General features: G+C 50.4%; 1 protein-coding gene across 1 annotated transcript in view; it reads right to left on the minus strand.

Moving 5' to 3' along the window:
• Znf385c (zinc finger protein 385C) overlaps nucleotides 1–22321 on the minus strand; it is a 72606-nt gene that overhangs the window by 23422 nt on the left and 26863 nt on the right. Inside the window, exon 2 of the mRNA XM_045158525.1 lies at nucleotides 13276–13527. Within this exon, the coding sequence (XP_045014460.1) occupies nucleotides 13276–13525 (250 nt within the window). The 5' untranslated portion in view covers nucleotides 13526–13527. The remainder of the gene's footprint in view (nucleotides 1–13275; nucleotides 13528–22321) is intronic.

Consider the following 22321-nt stretch of genomic DNA (forward strand, 5'->3'; position numbering starts at 1 on the left):
CACCCCTCAAAGCACCAGGATTTTGCAACAGAACATCAACCACCCCCACCTAAGTGTCTTGGCTCAATCCCTCCCTGCTTGGGTCGGGGGTCCACAGTCCAATTTAACTCACTGGAGTGTTGCCTGGAGAAAATTGCACCCGAGTGTGGTGGCGCTGCCTTCCTCAAAGGAAAAATAAAAAAATAAAAAATAAATAAAAGAAAGTGTATAGACCCAGGAAAGCAGAAAGGATAAATAACCTCCAGGGCTTTCTACGTCACAACTGCCTTTGTCACCTATTTAAAAGAACAGTTGACATTCCCTCCGGTGGCAACTGCAAAATCTTCAAATTACTGTCCACAGTGATTAAATTTTATTCTGAAACAACTTTTACAACATTTCTAAGTAATTTTGTTCTAAGAATATAATTTGGATAACTCTGCTCCAGGCTTATACTAAAGTCATTAATATGTCAGAGGGGTTCTGAGCAGATTCGATTTATTGCCTCTATAAACAATAAAGTTAAATACAGGCAACTTGGTTTAAATTTAAAACAAAAAGAAGAGGAAGAAAGTGTGTTGCTGGGCATGGTGGTGCATGCCTTTAATCCCAGCATTTGGGAGGCAGAGGCAGGAGAATCGCAGTGAGCTCTGGGGCAGCCTGAGACTACATAGTGAATTCCAGGCCAGCTTGGACCAGAGCGAGACCCTACTTCAAAAACAAACAAACAAACAAGGGTATATTGTTGGCTCCAGCCACACAGAAAGCGAACTAGACTGGGTAAGGAAAGATGCTGCCCCAGGGACTCCAGCTCAGGCGCAGAGCAGGTAACCTATGAAACATCATCCTGGCCACCACTCAACAGAGAGCATCTAGGGAAATTGGATTGTGTGATAACTGAGACACACACACACCCTGAAGTCCACGGCACACACAGAAGAAACCAGACACAGACTCCAAGACACGTGAATACGGACATCTCTCCACAGAAAGACCAAATCAAGCTGCACCCACTGACGTGTGCACACGTGGAGTTGGTGCCCATGCAAAGACACACATAGCCACAGCCTCCCCCCCACGAGGATGCACGTATACACAGATAAGCACCATCAACAGACATACATGCAAACACCTTTGGACACAGAACCCCAGACAGATACCAGAAAGTACCAGGCATGCGCGGCGCATGCCTTCACAAAGGAAGAGGCAAACACGGCAAGATCTGAACCGATCTGCAGAACAAGGGTGTGAACACACTCCCTTACAGAAACCATCGGACTCCTGAAATCACACAACCGAGCTGGCCCTCTCCTCTTTTTTATCCCATCTGCAAGCCACGGGGTGAAGTGCATGTCCACACATACACCAAATAACACTGTCTCTTTTAAACACAGACAAAACCAAAACTGGATAGAAAAATGAGAGTGTCCAAGGGAGAGACAGCCAGAGGAGGGGTGGGGGAGACAGAAGATTGAACCTAAATTCAACACTTGACCACTTCACTCCTCGCTGGGATTCTCAGCATGGCCAGGGCTTCCTTCCTGGCACTCGACAGACCCGTCCATCGGTCCATCTAAGCCCTCTGCTGCTCTGCTCAGGACGTGCTAATGTTTCAGACGCTGTCCAAGCTAGGGAAGAATTGGGAGCCCACATGCTCCAGCCCTATGGCCTCGCTGGCCCTTGTCCCTAGACGGGGTCCCCAGAAACATCCCTTGAAGTTTGTCTTCCTCAAAAAAAAAAAAAAAAAAGCCAGGCAAACCATGCATACAGGTAATTCTGGCAATCGGGAGGCTGAGGCAGGAGGATTGAGAGTGTGAGGAGAGCCCTGGCTACATATTGAGATGTTGTCTGACAAGAAGGAGCTTAGAAAGGGAGCTGGGAGGCGACAGGTAAGGCAGGGTATGTGAAGGGGGAGGCGACATTGGGTGCTGGTCCCAGAGCTCAGGCTGGTGATTAGATGAGAGTGTCTCATTTCCCTCCACTTACAGCTCTTCCTCCCCAGGCAATGACAGCTCCCTCCTGAACCCCATCCCACGCCTCCTCTCCCCGGCCTTTAGAGGCGGTGTGATTTCCTACGAGAAGCCTTTGGTCCAGGCTCCTTTGGTGAGCATTCGCCCAGAAGAGCACTCTTGGCTCTTTCCGCTCTCCCCTCCACTGTCCTCAGCCGCTACCAGGGCCCTCTGGGAGCAGGCACGGGGAAGGGAGTCCAGCAGCCCCTGCACCCCCAGCAGACGGCCTCTGGGGTCGTCAGTGATGGGGCTGGGGGAGCGGGAGGCAAAGGGGAGGACCACCCTGGCTTGGAACCTCAGAGCCTTTTTCTCCACCTCCCCGTTCCGGAGACCTCCGCACTCACCCAAGAGCATTCTCGGCCTTTGGGCGGCCTGGAGCCCAGCCGAGCCGAGCGCAGAGCAGGAGCGAATGAAACCCAGCCGGAGTGACAGAGGGAAGGGGGGGGATGTGAGGGACAGGAGGGGAGGGCTGGAGGGAGGGACTCCTGGTTGGGCTGGAAAGTCCTGTCTTCCTCCCCCTTGCCAGGAAGGGGTTGCCCATTCTCTGAGCTCACTTGTCCCAAGCACAGGGAGACCAAGCAAGGCGAGATCTTCCCCGGGGGTGGAGGTGCGTGAGGAAATTCGGAGGTCAGGGACAGGGGAGGGTGAGGACATCCCACTCGTGTCCTAATGCCCCAGGGTCCCCGCCTCTTTTGAAAGGAAGGGCTGACTGTGCACAGACTGTCCTGCTGGAAGGTCTCCTGTTCTGCTTCCGGGCTTGGGGTTGCAGAGCCCCCAAATACTTGTTAGGCGAGCTTGGACCAGAGGTTCGCTGTATGCCGCCAAGGACGGGGCAAGAGAGGGCCCGGGATGGGGCTCTGGAGGGAGCTGCGACACCTCAGGCCAGCCTTCCTCCTCTCACGGCCGTCGCCTTATGTCTACCTGCTTTTTGTTGTTGTTTTGTACTTTTATTTTCGAGGTAGGGTCTCACTCTTGCCCAGGCTGACCTGGAATTCACTATGTAGTCTCAGGGTGGCCTCGAACTCATGGCGATCCTCCTACCTCTGCCTCCCGAGTGCTGGGATTAACGGTGTGTGCCACCATGCCCAGCTTTTTAAATAAAACATTTTATTTGTATTCATTTATTTATTTGACAGATAAAGAGGGAGAGGCGGAGAGAGGGCCTCCAGCCACTGCAAACGAACTCCAGATGCGTGCGCCGCCTTGTGCATCTGGCTAATGTAGGTCTTGGGGAATCGAACCAGGGGTTTTTGGCTTTGCAGGCAAATGCCTTAACCGCTAAGCCATCCCTCCAGCCCCTGGCTTTTTTTTTTTTTTTAAGATTATTTTTTGAGGTAGAGTCTCTCTGTAGCCCAGGCTGACCTAAAACTCACTTTGTAGTCCCAGGCTGGTCTCCAACTCACAGCGATCCTCCTACCGCTGCTTCCTAAATGCTGGGATTAAAGGCCTGTGCCACCACGCCTATCTGCTTTTGCTGAAGAGGAAACTGAGTCTCAGAGAAGTGTCACTGAGGGTTGGCCATGGGGGTGGGGAGGGAGCCTAGGCCCCTGACACCTGTTACCTAGGCAACACTAGGAAGGCAGTGGGGAGGGGTCCATAGGATCAGCAAGAACTATGGCTCCAGTCCTTTCCTCTACCCTTTCTTCTTGCCCAAGGCTGTCTCACCTGAATCCTGGGTAGCCGGCAGGGGGAGGTGAATGAGGAAGTGGGGACAGCCAGTCCACAGCTAGATCCAGCCTCACATTCCAAGCCTGGTCTGTGCGGGGTGGGTGGGGGGCACCCCCTCTGCGCCTGTCTCCGCCAGACAATAACCTGTAATCGCACAGGGCGCCCAATACCACCCCACAAAGCAGGGCTGGGGAGGGGCTGGCAGCCGGCTGCTCCTGAAAACAGGTTTGTTAGGAAGGGGCTTAGAGGGGAAGGGAGCTGTTTGTACGAGGAGAGGAAAGAAACTCAAGCCCAGAGCTAATTAACCCACCCAGAGACATAGAATCTTTGTCTTCTTCCAGGGCAAGAATCTAAACTAAGCCCTCTAATTCTCTACTCAGACAGCCTCGTTTTGCTGGGTGGTCTGGGGGAGGGGATATTTTAGCCATCCAATGTGTGTGTGGGGGGGGGACCCTTCTGTCACCTGCCAACAAAGGAGGATGCATCAGGATGGGGGTGACTGGGCTTACAAGACTATCTATTGGCTAGGGAGGGGGAGCATGGTTTCTTTGAAGCCTACACTTGAAGGCCTCAGGATAAGGAGGCTCAGAGAGGAGGAACCAGCATGCGGGGAGATGCTTACGGACAGGGGCAGGCTAGAGGGCTTCCGCAGCCTCCTGATGGGACTGAAATTAATCCATCTGTGGGGCGCAGGCTGTGAGGAGCTGAGGAGCAGGTGACTTGGGCATGACCTGAGTTCCATGCCTCTGATGTCCAGGGCCCAAGGTACTGCCAGTGACTTCCAAGGTCAAAGCTTGGAGAGGAGATGGAGGGCTGGCCAGGGTGGAGGTGGGGACTCAGGACGAACCACCGCTCTGACCTCTACAGCTGTAGCTGTCTCTGAGTCTTTGTAAGCTTTCCTGTCCCTCTTAGTGTCTACCTTGTACTCCCTACCTACAGTTTCTCTGGCCACCTCAGTAAACTAAAATTGAAGTCACTTCTCTATAAGTATTTTTCAAAAATTTTTTGTTCATTTTTATTTATTGAGAGTGACAGAGAGGGGGGTAGATAGGTAGAGAGAGAGAGAATGGGCACGCCAGGGCCTCCAGCCACTGCAAATGAACTCCAGACACGTGCGCCCCCTTGTGCATCTGGCTAACGTGGGTCCTGGGGAATGGAGCCTCGAACCGGGGTCCTTAGGCTTCACAGGCAAGCGCTTAACCACTAAGCCATCTCTCCAGCCCTCTATAAATATTTTTTTTTAATTTACTTATTTGAGAGAAAGAGAGAGAGAGAGAGAGAGAGAATGGGCATGCCAGGGACTCCAGCCGCTGCAAACTCCAGACTCATGTGCCACCTTGTGCGCTTGCCTTAACCGCTAAGCCATCTCCCCAGCCCCTCTCCATAAACGCTTTTTTATCAGTTTTGTATGCAGTAGGTATATAGTCATGTTGATACCATCGTTAGCCTCCTCCCTATGCTTTTTCTATGGTTTTTTGAGGTAGGGTCTTGCTCTGGCCCAGGCTGACCTGGGATTCACTCTGTAGTCTCAGGGTGGCCTAGAACTCACAGCAATCCTCCTACCTCTGCCTCCCGATTGCTGGGATTAAAGGCGTGTGCCACCACGCCCGGCTCTATAAATATTTTTAATATATTATTTATTTATTTGAGAGATAGAATGGGCACACCAGGGCCTTTAGCCACTGCAAATGAACTCCAGATGCATGTGCCACCTTGTGCATCTGGCTTTGGCTCCTGTCCTGAAGAATCGAACCTGGGTCCTTTGGCTTCGCAGGCAAGTGCCTTAAACCGTTAAGCCATCTCTCCAGGCCAAGTCATTTCTGAAGTCCCTCTCCTCTCCTTCCCATGTCATGTTGATGTGGATCAGAAGCAAGGTAGCTTTCTCCTATAGGACGTTAGTTACAGACTGGCCCACGGAAACATGGGGGTGCCACCTTGCCTGCTCTAGCAAGACCAGTCTCACCCAAGATGGCTACAAACATTACCTCCACCATCAGCTTCCTGTTTCTTCTTCAACCTTTCTCCCCTGGCCTTAATACCTGTGGGCTGGTTCTTCCTGAGCCAGCCTCTTGAGCCCACCCACTGACCGGGTCCCTCCCTGGCACATCTGAGCCTGGTGATGACTGGATGTCTGAGTCACATAAATGGGCCTGAAACATGTGTGTAAGTCCCTTAACTTTTTTTTTTTTTTTTGGTTTCTCATTCGAGGTAGGGTCTCACTCTGGCTCAGGCTGACCTGGAATTCACTATGTAGTCTCAGGGTGGCCTCAAACTCTTGGCAATCCTCCTACCTCTGCTTCCAGAGTATTGGGGTTAAAGGTGTGTACCACCACACCCGGCTTTTTTTTTTTGTTTGTTTTTTAAGTATGGTCTCACTCTAGCCCAGGTTGACCTGGAATTCACTATGGAGTCTCAGAGTCCCTCGAACTCACTCATCCACTCACCATGATCCTCCTACCTCTGTCTCCTGTGTGCTGGGATTAAAGGCGTGCACCACCCCCTTACCTTTTTTTTTTTTTTTTCAAATTCCCATGTTTTATTTCTGTAGAAAGCACTGGTCTTGCCCACCCTGGACCCCCATCTCCAGGGCTACTAGAAGGTGGAGAAGCTCTGTGTGCTGGTGGAGGAGGCATAGGGCACACCCCAGGAGTAAATTCAGGGTGTGGAAGGTGAAGGGTGGATTGGGGCCAGAGAATCTGGGGTTCAGAGACTCAGTATGGGAGTGTAGGCTCCATCACAGTCACCAGTTTTTTGTGAGGTAGGGTCTCCCTCTGGTCCAGGCTGACCTGGAATTCACTATGTAGTCTCAGGGTGGCCCTCAAACTCAAGGTGATCCTCCTACTTCTGCTTCCTGAGTGCTGGAATTAAAGGCATGCACCACCATTAAAAAAAAAAAAAAAACACAAAAAACCTTCTTTTAGCTCTCTATGTGAGGGGGACTTGGTCTCCTCTCCCTTTCCCAGCCTGTCTGCGAAGAGGGAGAATTTCTTTTGGCTTGGGCTTTCCTGCTTGACTTTACTTCTTAATCCCAATTCTCCCTGAGATAAATGTCACAATTCGTAATTTAGCCTTTTCTCTGAGTCCACATTTTCAGTTCTTTGTCAGCTTGGACAAGGACCTAAAGATGAGTTCATGGGCCTCGGGCGGGAGATTCTCCCACATCGTCGTAGAGACCTAACCCTCCCAGGACTCCAGTCATGGATCAGTGGTTTAGTGGGTGATGATAGACAGAGCTTAGGTAGGCCCACTCTATTAGTTTTTATTTTTCTGTTTTTTCTTTTTTTTTTAATTTTTTTTGTTCATTTTTTTTTTATTTATTTACTTGAGAGTGACAGAGAAAGAGGCAGATAGAGAGAGAGAGAGAGAGGGAGAAAGGGCGCGCCAGGGCTTCCAGCCACTGCAAACGAACTCCAGACGCGTGCGCCCCCTTGTGCATCTGGCTAACGTTGGTCCTGGGGAACCGAGCCTCGAACCTGGGTCCTTAGGCTTCACAGGCAAGCGCTTAACCGCTAAGCCATCTCTCCAGCCCTATTTTTCTGTATTTTTCAAGGTAGGCTGTCACTCTCGCTCAGGCTAGAGGTGCGCACTACCATAACCGGCTCCATCTCACTTTATACCACTCTCCTTATCCAAGGTAGAGGTGGGAAGGAGGATACAGAATCAGGCCCTTGGGGTCTTATCCCGGGTGTGTGTTTTGGGGTGTGTTACTCTCTCGGCTCTCATATTCTGGTGTGTAGAGAGTGAGGGCTGAGTGTCATCATCTGGGACATCTGGGTGGGAAGGACTCCCTTGCTACATGGGGAAGAACTTTGTGAGCAGTTCAGCTTGGAAACAAATGCTCGGTGTGGGGTTGCCTGGTAGGTCACAGCTTCTCATTCAGGTGTCCCCAAACCTTGTGCTGCCCCGACATCTGCCTCAGAGGTTCGAGCCAGGAAACTTGCGCCTGCACCTCTCTCTCTGCCCGTGGTGAGAACTCACTTGGAGCTGTTCAGTGTAGAAATGTGGTGGGTGATAGGATCACTGCCTTTACTACCGGGGGCTCTCGGTGCCCACACTCACCTTGAATAAGGGCCCCAAGCACATTCCTGAAGAAGGAAAAGGCCCTCTATGTGAGGGACAGGTCATGGTGGGCAGGGAATCTTGAGGAAGCATTAGGAAGGGGGAAATGGAGAAGTGTAACCCAGGCTCCCATGGGATTGGGAGCGGGAATTCCAGGAGTTAGGGGTGGCTAAGGAAGGGGCCTCTGATCCAAGTTGGCAAGGAAGCTCAGAGAGAGAAGAGCCACCCCCACCTCTGTGTCTCTCCCCCTCGCGCAGAGCCTCAGGGACAGGAGCGGGAGGGTGTCCCCGCCCCACTGCTTGTGACTGCCTGTCACAGCAGAAGCCTCTAGCCTCACAGGCCCCTAATCAAAGTGACAGCTCCCAGGGAACAAGGGCCCCTCCCGGCTGCTGCTGGACTGGGACCTCATGTCTCTGGGTGGTGTGGAACCTCAGCCAGCAAGTGTCTAGGAGCCTAAGCAGCATGTGGAGGGGTCCTTGCACTTCACAGAAGCCTCCCTGGGCTAGGTGTGGGGCTCAGTTTCCCTAGGGAATTCCACTCAGCCTCGGTGGAGAGAGGTACACTGGCCTACCCCCTTTTGTGGGCCAGGCCAGAGCCAATGTTGGGCAGGGCTCCTGGGTCCTACCCTCTTTCCTCTCCCAATGGTAACCTTTTAAAAAATATTTTTAATTTTTATTTATTTATTTGACACAGAGAAAGACAGAGAGAGAGAAAATGGGCGCACCAGGGCCTCCAGCCACTGTAAATGATCTCCAGACACATGGCCACCTTGTGCATCTGGCTAATGTGGGTCCTGGAGAATTGAACCTGGGTCCTTTGGTTTTGCAGGCGTACGACTTAACCGCTACGCCATCCCTCCAGCCCCCAACGCTAACCTTTGACAGCTGCTGGGATCTCCCTGCTGGAGCGGCCACTTCCACACAACCCTCCTCTCTCTACTCTCCAGGATCCAAAGAAACAGGAGACATGCAGGGAAGGGAGACTCGGGGCACAGTGCAGTCCCCGAGGCCAGTGTGGACAGCAGGTTCTTTAACAGGAGCTCCAGGACTCCAGGGTTACTAGACATCTGAGAGCCTTTGCCCCAGGCCTAAGCACAGATGTCACTCTGCACCCATGCTCCTAAGAAGCTGGCCACTCCTTTCGGCATGAGCTGTGGGAAAGGTCTGGGTGGATATCTGCCTCCCTCAGACTGTGAATGCCCACGGCAACCACTGGGCACTCCTCGGGGGGATATTTGCATCCTGCATTGGGCTGGAGGGTGGGGTGATGAACAGTGAGTTAATCTAGAGGGGAATACCAGGAATCATGTTTCCTAGTGACCACTAAATGGTGATCCCCCCAAACCAACCCCACCAACAATGACCCTCTTTCCTCTCGGTGCCCCTTTATGGCACCTTCCCTTGAAAAGGCAAAAAATGATCCCAGAATCTATATATAGTGAGAAAGAGAGTGGGGGGGAGAGGGAGAGGGAGAGGGAGAAAGAGAGAGAGAGACCAGAGGACAACAGTCCACCTCCTTTGAGATAGTGTTTCATTGGCCAGGAGCTCACCAATTATTCCAGACTTGCTGGTCAGCCAGCCCAAGGAATCCTCTTGTCTCTGTCTCCCCAGTGCTAGGATTACATATATGTGCCACCATGCCCATCTTTTTACATGGGTACTGGGATTCAAACTCAGGTCGTTATGCTTGCAAGGCAAGCACTTTACTGATCAGGCTATCTGTCTAGCCCCTTACTCTTAAATTTTTTGGGGGGGCAGGGTAAGGGTCTCATTCTAACCCAGGATAACCTGACTGTAGCCCAGACTGCCCTTACAGCAATCCTACCTCAGCCATCCAAGTGCTGGGATTAAAGGCGTGAACCATAACGTTCAGCTAATTAATTGTAAGACAGAGTCTCACTAAGTTGCCCAGGCTGGCTTTGAGCTATCTGTCCAAAGCAGGTCTTGAACTCAAGATCCTCCTGCCTCAGACTCACAAGGAGCTGGAATTAGAGGCTTGTGAGTCACCAGGCTCAGTTTACATCTGGATTTTTGAAACATCCTGTACCCACCTCTACAAGATGGTTACTATCTTAGAACAAACTCATCTATGTGTGGAGTTATTTAGACAGCTCTTTCCCATCAGCCAGATATGAAAGCTCTGAAAATATCAGACCTCACCCCCAAACAACAGCTTGCACTGTATAGATTGTCCATAAGTATTTGATGGATAAATGACTTTTAATTTTGGGAAAGGGTCTTGCTGTATCGTCCTGGTTGGCCTCAAACTTGAGCAATCCTTCTATCTCAGCCTCTTGAATGCTGGGATTACTGGCATGTGCCACCATGCCCAGCTTGATTGAGTTCTTTTAAAATTTTTATTTATTTGAGCCAGGCGTGGTGGTGTATGCCTTTAATCCCAGCACTGGGGAGGCAGAGGTAGGAGAATCACCATGAGTTCAAGACCACCCTGAGACGACATAGTGAATTCCATGTCAGCCTGAGCTAGAGTGCTACCCTACCTAAAAAAAAAAAAAAAAATTATTTTTTATTTGAGAGCGAGAGGAAGAGAATGGGCATAACAGGGCCTCTAGCCACTACAAACAAACTCCACACATATGTGCCACCTTGTGCATCTGGCTTTATGTGGGTACTGGGGAACTGAACCTGGGTCCTCTGGCTTTGCAGGCAAGCACCTTAACAGCTAAGCTATTTCTCCAGTCCTGGCTTTTTTTTTTTTTTTTTCCCAAGGTATGGTCTTGACCTAGCCAAGGTTGACCTGGAGTTCACTATGTAGTCTCAGGGTGGCCTTGAATTCATGGCGATCCTCCTACCTCTGCCTCCTGAGTGCTGAGAGTAAAGGTGTGTGCCTTTATTCATGCATGATGAATGAATTGTTTTAAATTTTTTTTTTTCTTTTGGCTTTTCAAGATAGGGTCTTGCCCTAGCCCAGGCTGACCTGGAATTCCCTATGTAGTCTCAGGCTGGCCTCCAACTCACAGCAATCCTCCTACCTCCACCTCCCAAATACTGATATTATTTATTTGTTTTAGCGTGAGAGGCAGATAGAGAGAATGGTTGTAACAGGTCCTCCAGACACTGCAAACAGACTCCAGATGCATGCGCCACCTTGTACATCTGGCTTACAAGGGAATTGGAGAATTGTACGTGGGCCCTTAGGCTTCAAAGGCAAGCACCTTAACTACTAAACCATCTCTCCAGCCCTAATTATTTTTTATTTAATTATTTTTATTTTTTGGTTTATTTAAAAAATATATTGTTTATTTATTTGAGAGAGAGAAAGAAAAAGAGAGAAGCACAGAGAGGCAGATAGAGAGAGAATGGGCATGCCAGGGCCTCCAGCTGCTGGAAACAAACTGCAGAAGCATGCACCACCTTGTACATTTGGCTTATGTGGGTCCTGGGGAATTGAACCTAGGTCCTTTGGCTTTGCAGGCAAGTGCTTTAACCACTATGCCATTTCTCCAGTCCATTTCTTTTTTCTTTTGAGGTAGGGTTTTTCTGGAGCCCAGGCTGACCTGGAACTCACAACTTAATCTCAGGGTGGCCTGGAACTCACGGCGATCCTCCTACTTCTGCCTCCCAAGTGCTGGGATTAAAGGCGTGCGCCACCATGCCCGGCCCTAATTCTTCTCTCTCTCTCTCTTTTTTATTTTTTTATTTTTTTGGTTTTTTGATTTTTTGAGGTAGGGTTTCACTCTAGCCCAGGCTGACCTGGAATTCACCATGTAGTCTCAGGGTGGCCTCGAACTCACGGCAATCCTACCTCTGCCTCCCAAGTGCTGGGATTAAAGGCGTGCGCCACCACGCCTAGCCTATTTCTTTTTTTTTAAATTTATGAGAGAAAGAATTGCCATGTCAAGGCCTCTAGCTACTGCAATTGAGCTCCAGACACACGTGCCATCTTGTGCATCTGGCTTATGCAAGTTCTGGGGAGCTGAACCTGAGTCCTTAGGCCTTGCAGGTAAGCGCCTTAACCTCCAAGCCATCTCTCCAGCCCTTAAATATTTTTATTTATTTATTTACAAGCAGAGAGAGATGGGGAGAGAGTTTGGGCATGCCAAGGCCTCCAGACACATGTGCCACTTTGTGCGTTTGGGTTTATGTGGGTACAGGGGAATCCAACTCGGGTCGGCAGGCTTTGTAAGTCAGCGCCTTTAACTGTTGAGCCATCTCTCTGCGCCCCCCCCCCCGGAATGACTTTTGAACCTCTGTCCCACGTGCTCCAGAAATCCCCATCCACCAGAAACTCTGCTCTCAGTCATGCCCTTGTCACCCAGCTCCTGGTGCCCGGGTGAAGCAGTTGCCCCCACTGCCAGGGCACTCCTGTCCTTTTCCTGTACGATGACCTCTGCCTAGAGTGCCTCTTCTCCCTTGCCCCTGTGGTCACGCTCAGCACCCTCTTCCTTTTAGGCCTTCGTGGCCCTGGGGATGTGTTCTACCTGCCCCCCCCCCCACCCACATTACCCATCTGCTCTTCCCAGCCTGGCTCAACCCCAAATCAGAATCAGACTCAGTCTTGGGGTGGAGTGGACTGGCGGCTCTTACTGGTCTCTAGCCCCCAGCAAGCTGAGAGAGGGCACACTGACTGCCCCGTGAATGTCGCTCAAAGATCAGGAGCTCTCAAGGTGTCATTTCAGTATAGCCTCTGGCAAAGCCACCAAGTGGGTCTGCAAGGTGGGTTTCCCACAGTCGCCCCCAGGATCCAGAGCAGGATTGCATCCCGCCCCCCCCCCCCACCGGGCCTGCTTACGGACCCGCCCTCCCCCCATCCTCCCGCCCGTGGCCCCCACGTGCCTGTCAGTAGGCATCACCCTCACTGAAGCATTCACCCATTTCCCCCAGAACTCTGCCTCTCAGCCAGCTGCCCCTGCAGTGCCAGCAGCCAAACCTCTGCAAAGTCACCCCAGCTAGGGAGAGAGAGGCAGAAATCCTGGCCGGGAGTCCAGCGGCCATGGGAAACGGGTCCTCCCCGGTCTGTCGGCTGGAGTGCTGTGAGCTCTGCTCACCCTGGCCTCCGAAGCAGGAGCCCAGGGTGCCAACAGATGAGGCCCCATTTATGCCACTCAGCTGCAGACCGAAAACATGACATAAAGTGTCCTAACCCCAAAAGCTCCCAACAGGGAGCACCCCCAGAGCCAGAAACATTTCAAGATGAGATTCACAGACCCTCAGATTCCCAAGAGACCCCATAAAGGGTTGTCAGGACGCAAAACAGAACTATCTCCTTTTTTTGGGTTTTTAATTGCAATGCTAGGAATTGAACCCAGGGCCGTGCACTGCAAAATAAAACCTGATGGTATCAGAGGAGCCTCTGACCCCAAGGCCTGATGGAAGATATCCTGACCCTAAAGATCCAACAGAGGGAGGAAGCTGGGCATGGTGGCACATGCCTTTAATCCAGAATTCCGGGTCACCCTGCGCTACAGCGAGAGAGACGCCACCTCAAAAAACCAACCAACCAACCAAACAAACAGATCCAACAGAGGGAAGCCAGACGCCGAGAGTCCCTCAGAGGGGTCAAAATCTAGTGTGTGGGAGTGGCACCCCTCTGCACTGACCTGGCCCCGCGGGGGTCTTGCCCAAGCTGAGCTGGCGAAGTCTCCGCTGGTGGGCGCGCCCCCCGCAGTGCAGCTGGGCCTGCGCGGCCGAGTTCAGCTGGATGTTGCAGACGTCGCACAGCGTGTACGAAGGTTGTTTCCTCTCCCGCTTGGACTTAGGAGGTTCTGGAGTTTGAGGGGGGCACTCAACACCTTCAGATGTGAGGGGCTCTTTCTCACCTGCGGGGGACGGGCTCAGTGGCCGCTTCATACCTGAGCAGAGAGAGAGAGAGGGGGAGACAGACACATGAAGACCGAATGGTTGCGAGGGAGCAGGAGATGCTGGTACCCAGAGCCCATGCCCTGGCTTTCAGAGACACCCCCCCCCTCGCCCCCCACTGCTAGCCCAAGGATGGTGAAAGGGAGCATAATGGGTTATGTTTCAAGGAGAACAGGATTAAAGTACAGGCTTTCTGGAAAAGGTGTCAGAAATGGTTACAGACTGAAAGGTCAACTGCATCTGGGACCTCAGAGTGAAGCTCAGAGAGGAAGATGCCTGGTCTTGGCGACAAGGTGGCACCGAGGCGGGCGGAGCAAACACGCAGCGTCTTATTTTGGAAAGGCAAAGGCCTATTCTCAGCCCTCAGGCAGGAGCTCACGTTCCTGTGACAGACAGGCATGTGGCATTCACTGGAGGCGCGGCAGTCGCCTGGCCAGAAACCCAACCTTCCTGTGCCCTGCACCCAGCAGGATAACATTCACCAATGGTGACAGTGTGCGATGCCATCCCAACCTCCGCCTCACATGGCTCTACATTCCTCCTGCTGTTTTGGCCTCCTGGGCTGAAGCCACAGTTGGTAGATACTGAACACAGAGTCCGTGCCAGCATGCCACACCAACCTGGACCCTCATGTCGCCATTCCAGGACACCCTTCCCATCTTCAAGACAATCTTTACTTTTTAAAAAATATATTTGATTTATTTGAGAGAGAGAAAGAGGGAGAGGTGGAGGGAGGGAGAGAGAGAGAAAGAGAGAATGGGCACAACCAGGGCCTCCAGCCACTGCAAATGAACTCCAGACGCGTGCAACACCATGTACATCTGGCTTATGTGGGTACTGGGGAATCAAACCTGGGTCCTTAGGCTTCGCAGGCAAGTGCCTTAACCGCTAAGCCATTTCTCCAGCCCCCGCCCCCTTGTTGTTTTTTGAGGCAGGGTCTCACTCTAGCCCAGGCTAACTTGGAATTCATTACGTAGTCTCAGTCTAGCTTCAAGCTTGCAGGGATCCTCCTACTTCTGCCTCCCAAGTGCTGGGGTTAAGGGCGTGTGCCACCATGCCCAGCTTATTGCGGGGCTTTCTGATATCAGCATTTGTCTGCCTCACACTGAGGCAACCTCAAGGCCTGGAGGAAGCATGACTGAGTCCATTTCTCCTGCTATGGATGTCACCCTCCATTTCTGTGTCGAAGCCCTGATCACTAAGTTCACCAGGATGTTACTGTATTTTGGTATGGCGTCTTGAAAGAGGTAATTAAGGTCAAAATCATATCATCTATACTATGAGTGGGCTACATCCAAAAATGGTGGCAATCTGCACACAGACTGCCGCAGAGGGGAAGAGTATATAAAGGAAAAAGGCAGCTAACTGCAAGGCAGACAGAAGCCTTAGAAGAAACCAACCCTAAGCAGGATGTGGTTGCGCACACCTGTCATTCCACCACCTGGGGAGACTGACAGGAGGCCCAGGAATTTGAAGCCAGCCTGGAATAGACAGCAAAATGCTGTCTAAAAATACAAAGATACAAGCTGGGTGTGGTGGTGCACACTTTCAATCTCAGCACTGGGAGGCTGGGGTAGGAGAATTTCCAGGAGTTCAAGGCCAGCCTGGGGCTACAGAGAGTTCCACGTCAGCCTGGGCTGGAGTGAGACCCTACCACAATAAATAAATAAATAAAATAAAATAAAAAATAAGGAAGGGGCTGGAGAGATGGCTTAGCGTTTAAGGTGCTTGCCTGCAAAGTCCAAGGACCCAGGTTTGACTCCCCAGGACTCATGTAAGCCAGATGCATAAGCGAGCACAGGCACCTGGAGTTCGTTTGCAGTGGCTGGAGGCCCTGGTGTACCCATTCTCTCTCCCTCCCTCCCTCCCTCCCTCCCTCCCTCCCCCTCTCTCTCTCTCTCTCTCTCTCTCTCTCTCTCCCTCTACCTGCCTATTTATGTATCTCTCTCTCTCTTAAATAAATTTAAAAATATTAAAAATAAATAAATAAATAAAAAGAGGAAGGTACCTGGAGGGATTGCTTAGTGGCTAAGGCACTTGCCTGCAAAGCCAAAAGACCCAGTTTTGATTCCCCAGGACCCACGTAAGCCAGATGCACAAGGTGGTGACTCCTGCATCTGGAGTTTGTTTGCAGTGGCTGGAGATCCTGCCACACTTATTCTCTCTATCTCTGTGTGTGTCTCAAATAAAGAAATAAAATAGCCGGGCGTGGCAGCACACGCCTTTAATCCCAGCACTCAGGAGGCAGAGGTAGGAGAATTGCCATGAGTTTGAGACCACCCTGAGAGTCCATAGTGAATTCCAGGTCAGCTTGGGCTAGAGTGAGACCCTACCTCGAAAAACCAAAACAGAAAAAGAAAGAAAGAAAAGAAAAGAAAGAAAATAAAGAAAACTCAGTAGTAGAGGCCAGTAAGCTAGAAAGGAGATATAAAGGGAATAGAAAGGGAGGGAGGGAGGGAGGGGGGACCTAATAGGATGGTATTGTATATATGTAAGTAGAGGAACAGATTAATGGGGGTGAAAAGGCCTAAGTGAGGTTGGGGAAGAGATTGAGTAAAGGAAAGGTGGAGGGAGGGCTGATCAAAATCTAAGATGATATAAACAAGTCAGATGGAAACCTACTCTTTTGAACAATGCAAAACTCAGGAGCCATAGATTGTTCCTAGAAAATTTTCAGTGCCAGGGATGGAATGCCTTCTTCTAGTGAGCTGTTGGCCAGGGATGTCCCTGATGTCCCAAAACATTACAGGCCATTGCCAAGGCCCTTGGTTTCCCACCAGGAATAGATGGTAAGACCCTATTGCTGAAGACTCCATATACTTGGGCTGCAAGGTCACTGAGAAATCCCACTGAAAACCTCTTCCATGTAGACCAGCTGACAGAAAGCTGGAAGAAGCCATGCAGTTCAATGGAGGAGAGAGAGAAAAAAATCACCAGTGAAGATACTCAGTAGTGGACACTGCAAGCCTTATATTTGGCCAGGCAGGCCAAATGAGCCAACAGGTGTAATAGTGGCACATCTGTTATGGGGGAAACCAACCACCCTCTAATTTGACTGGAGGCCTGCTCCATGGGAGGGAATACATCCCTGATACTGAAAACCTACAATAGGAGTATTCATGAACCCTAGAGGTGTAACAGCTATTGGTGTCTGGCTAAATGTATGTACTATGCTCACCAAACTACCCAGTAGGCACTTCTCACTTTTTTTTTTGTTTATTTTTATTTTTATTTATTTGAGAGCGACAGACAGAGAAAGAGGGAGAGAGAGAGAGAGAGAGAGAATGGGCGTGCCAGGGCTTCCAACCACTGCAAACGAGCTCCAGACGCATGCACCCCCTTGTGCATCTGGCTAACGTGGGTCCTGAGGAATCGAGCCTCAAACTGGGGTCCTTTGGCTTCACAGGCAAGCGCTTAACTGCTAAGCCATCTCCCCAGCCCAGTAGGCACTTCTCTTAATGTTCATACACATATATTAATGCTACACTCACTTTTGGTTAGAGAAGCTTCTCTTTTGAGATGACAGTGACCTTGGGATGAGTCAGAAGGCATCATGGTGCTGAGTAGAAGTGAGAGAGGAGTGCTCAGCACTGAAATATCTCTATCACACCTTCCAAGGCTCAGGGTCTATTGCAGAAGAGGGGGCAGAAAGAATGTAAGAGCCAAAGGAAGGGTAAGACTCCTTACAACGTGATCCTCCAGACACAAAATGGCCTGGATATCCATGACCTCACAGTGCCTGACACTACCTACACAAGACCGTCATAATAGGAGGAAAAGATGATGACATCAAAATAAAAGAGAGACTGATCGAGAGGGGGAGGGGATATGATGGAGAGTGGAGTTTCAAAGGGGAAAGTGGGAGGAATAAGGGCATTACCATGGGATATGTTTACAATCATGGAAGTTGTTAATTAAAGAGAGAGAGAGAGAGAGAGGACTGGGCTGGAGAGATGGCTCAGTGGTTAAGGAACTTGCCAGTAAAACCAAAGAACCTAGGTTTGATTCCCCAGTGCCTATATGCCAAGGTGGCACATGTGTCTGGAGTTTGTTTGCAGTGGCTAGAGGCCCTGGTGTGCTCATTCTCTCTATCTCTTTCTCTCTCTCTCCCTCTTTCTCTCTAATAAAGAAATAAAAAAAAATTCAACAAAAGGAAGGGCTGAGGCTGTAGCTCAGTTAGTAGAGTACTTGCTTAGTGTGTGTGAAGCCCTGGCTTTGATCCCAGCCCCGCATAAAACAGGCATGGTGGCACATTCCTGTAATTCCAGGTGGAGGTAAAAGGATCAGCAGTTCAAGGTCATCCTTGGCTATATATGGAGTTCAAGCACTGCCTGGGATACATGAGATCCTTTCTCTAAATAAATATGAATGAGTGACTAGAGAAGCCACCTCTGCCACCGCCAACCACATGACACCCGGGTCTCTCAGACCTTTAGCTTCCAGAACTATAAGAAAATAAATTTCTGTCGCTTAAGCCCCTGTCTGTGATGTTTTATGACAGCAGCTGGAGCAAACTAATACTTCTCCCACAAGGGCATTTCCTGTGTCCTTAGGCCCAGGCTCATTCGGCCCATCAGCTCAATCAAATGATGCCGCAAGTGACAAGACCACATATCCAGCGGTGAGGCCCATATCAGCAAAGGGAAATTATTTCCCAAGTTTATGGTCAAGAACCCATTTCCATGGGAGCTGGGAAGATGGCTCAGCAGTTAAAGGCACTTGTGTGCAAAGCCTGTTTGGCCAGGGTTCAGTTTCCCGACCATCCATGTAAAGTCAGGCATTTGTGTGCAGCAGTGAGAGACGCTGGTACATGTGTGCACACACACATAAATGCACATGTAGGCACATGTTCATGGACAAATAAGTAAGTACAATTCTATTTAGTTATTTACTTGACAGATAGAAGATAAGACATGGAGAGAGAGAGAATGGGCCCGCCAGGGCCTCAAGCCACTGCAAACAAACTCCAGACGCATGTGCCCTTCTGTGCATCTGGCTTACGTGGGTCCTGGAGAATCGAACTGGGGTTCTTTGGCTTTTCAGGCAAACATCTTTACTGCTAAATCATCATACTTTTTTAAATTAATTAATTAATTTTTTATTTTTTGAGAGAAAGACAGAGAGGGAGAAAAGAGCCAGAGAGATAGAAAATGGGTGCGCCAGGACCTTTCTGGGCTGTGAACCAGCTCCAAATGCGTGCGCCCCCTTGTGCCCATGTGCAACATTGCATGCTTGCGTCACTTTTGCGGCTGGCTATATGTGGGACCTGGAGATTCAAATAAGTGTTTTTAGGCTTTGCAGGCAAGTGCCTTAACCACAGGCAATCTCTCCAGCCCCACCTTTTTTTTGAATCAAAGTCCTACTCTAGCCTGGCTGACCTGGAACTCACTCGGTAGCCCAGGCTAGCCTCTAATTCCTACCTCAGTCTCCAGAGTGCTCTGATTAAAGGCATGTGTCACCTGGCTTAATAAGTAAAAATTTTCTTTCTTGTTTTGTTTTGTTTTGTTTTGTTTTGTTTTGTTTTGTTTTGTTTTGTTTTGTTTTGTTTTGTTTTGTTTTCTGAGGCAGGGTCTCACTCTAGCCCTGGCTGACCTGGAATTCACTCTGTAGTCTCAGGTTGGCCTTGAACTCATGGTGATCCTCCTACCTCTGCCTCCCAAGTGCTGGGATTCAAGGCATGTGCCACCACGCCTGGCCCTCACCTTTAATCCCAGCATTTGGGAGGCAGAGGTAGGAGCATTGCTGTGAGTTCAAGGCCAGCCTGAGACAACACAGTTAGTTCCAGGTCAGCCTAGGCTAGAGTGAGACCCTTTCTCAAAAAAAGGGGGGGGGATGCTGAAGAGATAGCTTAGTGGTTAAAGGCACTTGCCCGTGAAGCCTAAGAACCTAGGTTCAATTCCCCAGGACCCACGTAGACCAGATGCACAAGGTGGCACATGCATCTGGAGTTTGTTTGCAGTGGCTGGAGGCCCTGGTGCACCCATTCTCTCCCCTGACCCATCTCTCTCTGCTCATCTCTCTCTCAAATAAACAAAACACTTTAAAAAAAAATTGCACAGCAGGTCAACCTCTAATCTGATATATATGGCAGGTGTCATATCACAGACAGGCACACAGGTACACGCGAGGACAGAAACAGATCACGTGACACACCCACAAGCCAAGGAACACCGAGATTACCAGCCACCCACCATGACAGGGCGAGGGCACGAAACAAATTCACGTCACCGTCCTCAAAGGAGCCAGCCTCATTCATGCAACTTGCTTTCGGACTTTCAACAAGCAGAGCTGGGAGATCCTCCGCTTTTACGGTCCTCTTTGTCTTGGCTACCCTAGCCCACCAGTAGACCCTCGTATGGCGCCTGCATGCCCGTGGTGCGGCCAGGCTGGAGCACCAGCGACGGCTTCCAGGTGGCGCAGCAGGCATCTAATTCTGGAGGGAAGGTAAGAGCTAGCAATCCTGGGCGCAGCTCCCCGACTCCTCCACGCTCAAGGGGGGCAAGTAGGCTGCGCCCTTCATGGATGTGTCAGGCTTCCAGGGCCTAGCTCTTCCCCCAGAGGAGGAGGTCCCCTCCCATGACTTCACCAGAAGGTCCCAGTGCAGCCCTTTACCAATATGAGAGGCCCTTCACCGCTAGATGGCGCTCTGGGTAGCTCTTCGGCCCGTGTAAATCCTCCCACGCCCTCCCAGCAAGAAGACGGGCCAGGCAGGGTCTCAGGTACTGTGATGGAGAAGATGGTCCACGTGTCAGAGGCCAGGTGGAGACCTCAGAAGAAGATTTTTTTTTTTTTTTTTCTTTTTTGGCCATGCCAAGGAGAGCTGCTTGCCTGCCTGCCAACAATGGGACAGGGATATTTTAAAATCTCAGTGCAATTTATGACAGGCGGGCCGAGGACATGGCCCAAGAGCGCAGACAACTATGTGCCACACCGCTGATTAAACCTCTGTGATATACTGCCTCTGGGCTCGCAGGGCTAATGTGTCCCAACCCCCTCCCCAGCCAGGCTGCTGGGCCTGCTGTGGCCTGTCCTGTCTGACCCAGCCTTCCCAGCTGTCCCCTTCTGATTCATGCTGCTCCAGCTAAGCCAGGGCTCCCAGGCAGAAAATACAGCAGGCTGGGCAATTCTGAGGACACACTCAGGCCCATCTAACAGAACACTGCAGGCCAGAATACACAAACACCCTGCCGGGCCATACCAGCGTGACTCACCCTTGTGTGGTGTGATGTGACCTATCCTTGGACAAGTCCCAGTGGCACCCTTCAAAGGGAGAAACTGATTCACAGAGCAGGGCAGCCGGTTTACTTCAGAGACAATGGAAAGCCAGTATAAGAGCTGATTCTGGGGCTAGGGGGTGTAGCTCAGTTGGTAGAGTGTTTGCCTATCATGGACAAAGGCCTGGGTTCAATCCCCACCACCGTATTAAAGGATGCCTGTAATCCCAGCACTTGGAAGAAGAGACAGGTGGATCAAAAGGTCAAGGTCATTCTGAGCTATAGAGGGAGTGAAAGGCTAGTCTGGAATACATGAGACCCTGCATCACAAAAATAAACAAACAGGGCTGGAGAGATGGCTTAGCAGTTAAGGCATTTGCCTGCGAAGTCTTAGGAACCATGTTGACTCTCCAGATCCCATGTAAGCCAGACATACAAGGTGAGGCAAGCACAAGGTTGCACATGCACACAAGATGGTGCATACGTCTGGAGTTCTGATTGCAGTGGCTGGAGGCCCTGGCGCACCAATTCTTCTCCCCAACAAACACGTTCTCTTTCTCTCTCTCATGAAAAATATAAAATAAATAAATAGGGCTGGAGAGATGGAGCAGCAGTTAAGGTGCTTGCCTGCAAAGCCTAACAACCTGGGTTTGATTCCACAGTACACACCCATGCATAAATGATGCACACAATGGCTCATGTATCTGAAGTTCATTTGTAGTGGCTAGAGGCCCTGACATGCCCATTCTCTCTCCTTGCAAAATAAATAAATAAAATAACTCATACTAGAAGCATCTCTGCCTCTCTCTCCACCATTCAGCTGACTAGCCCACCTCTTCTTTCTAATGACAACTCAAGGGTGGGAGAGATGGCTCAGTGGTGAAAGGCACTTGTTTGCAAAGCCTGACGGCCCAAGTCGGATTTCCCAGTACCCACGTGAAGGCAGATGCACAAAGTGGCATATACATCTAGAGTTGGTTTGCAGCAACAGGAGGCTCTGGTGCTCCCATTCTCTCTCTCATAAATAATAAATAAATATCTAATGAGAACCCTATTTAGTAAGGATTTACTATATGTCAGGTGTCTTACATGTAAGATCTTTTTTTAAACTTTTTTTTTTAATTTGAGAGCAACAGACAGAGAGAGAACTAGGGAGAGAGAGAGAGAGAGAGAGAGAGAGAGAGAGAAAAAAATTGGCACACCACAGCCTCCAGCCACTGTAAACGAACTCCAGATGCATGTGCCACCTTGTGCATCTGGCTTACTTGGGTCCTGGGGAATTGAGCCTCGAACCAGGGTCATTAGGCTTCACAGGCAAGTGTTTAACTGCCAACCCATCTCTCCTACCCAGGATAAGATCTTTTATTTTTGTTTGTTTTTTTTTCTAGGTAGAGTTTCACTCTAGCCCAGGCTGACCTGGAATTCACTATGTAGTCTCAGGATGGCCTTGAACTCATGGCAATCCTCCTACCTCTGCCTTCTGAGTGCTGGCATTAAAAGTGTGTGCCACCATGCCTGGCTTTAAGCTCTTGTTTGAACTTCACAACAACCTCATGAGGAGGGCATGATTATT

Source organism: Jaculus jaculus, chromosome 9, assembly GCF_020740685.1.
Source record: "Jaculus jaculus isolate mJacJac1 chromosome 9, mJacJac1.mat.Y.cur, whole genome shotgun sequence".
NCBI lineage: Eukaryota > Metazoa > Chordata > Mammalia > Rodentia > Dipodidae > Jaculus > Jaculus jaculus.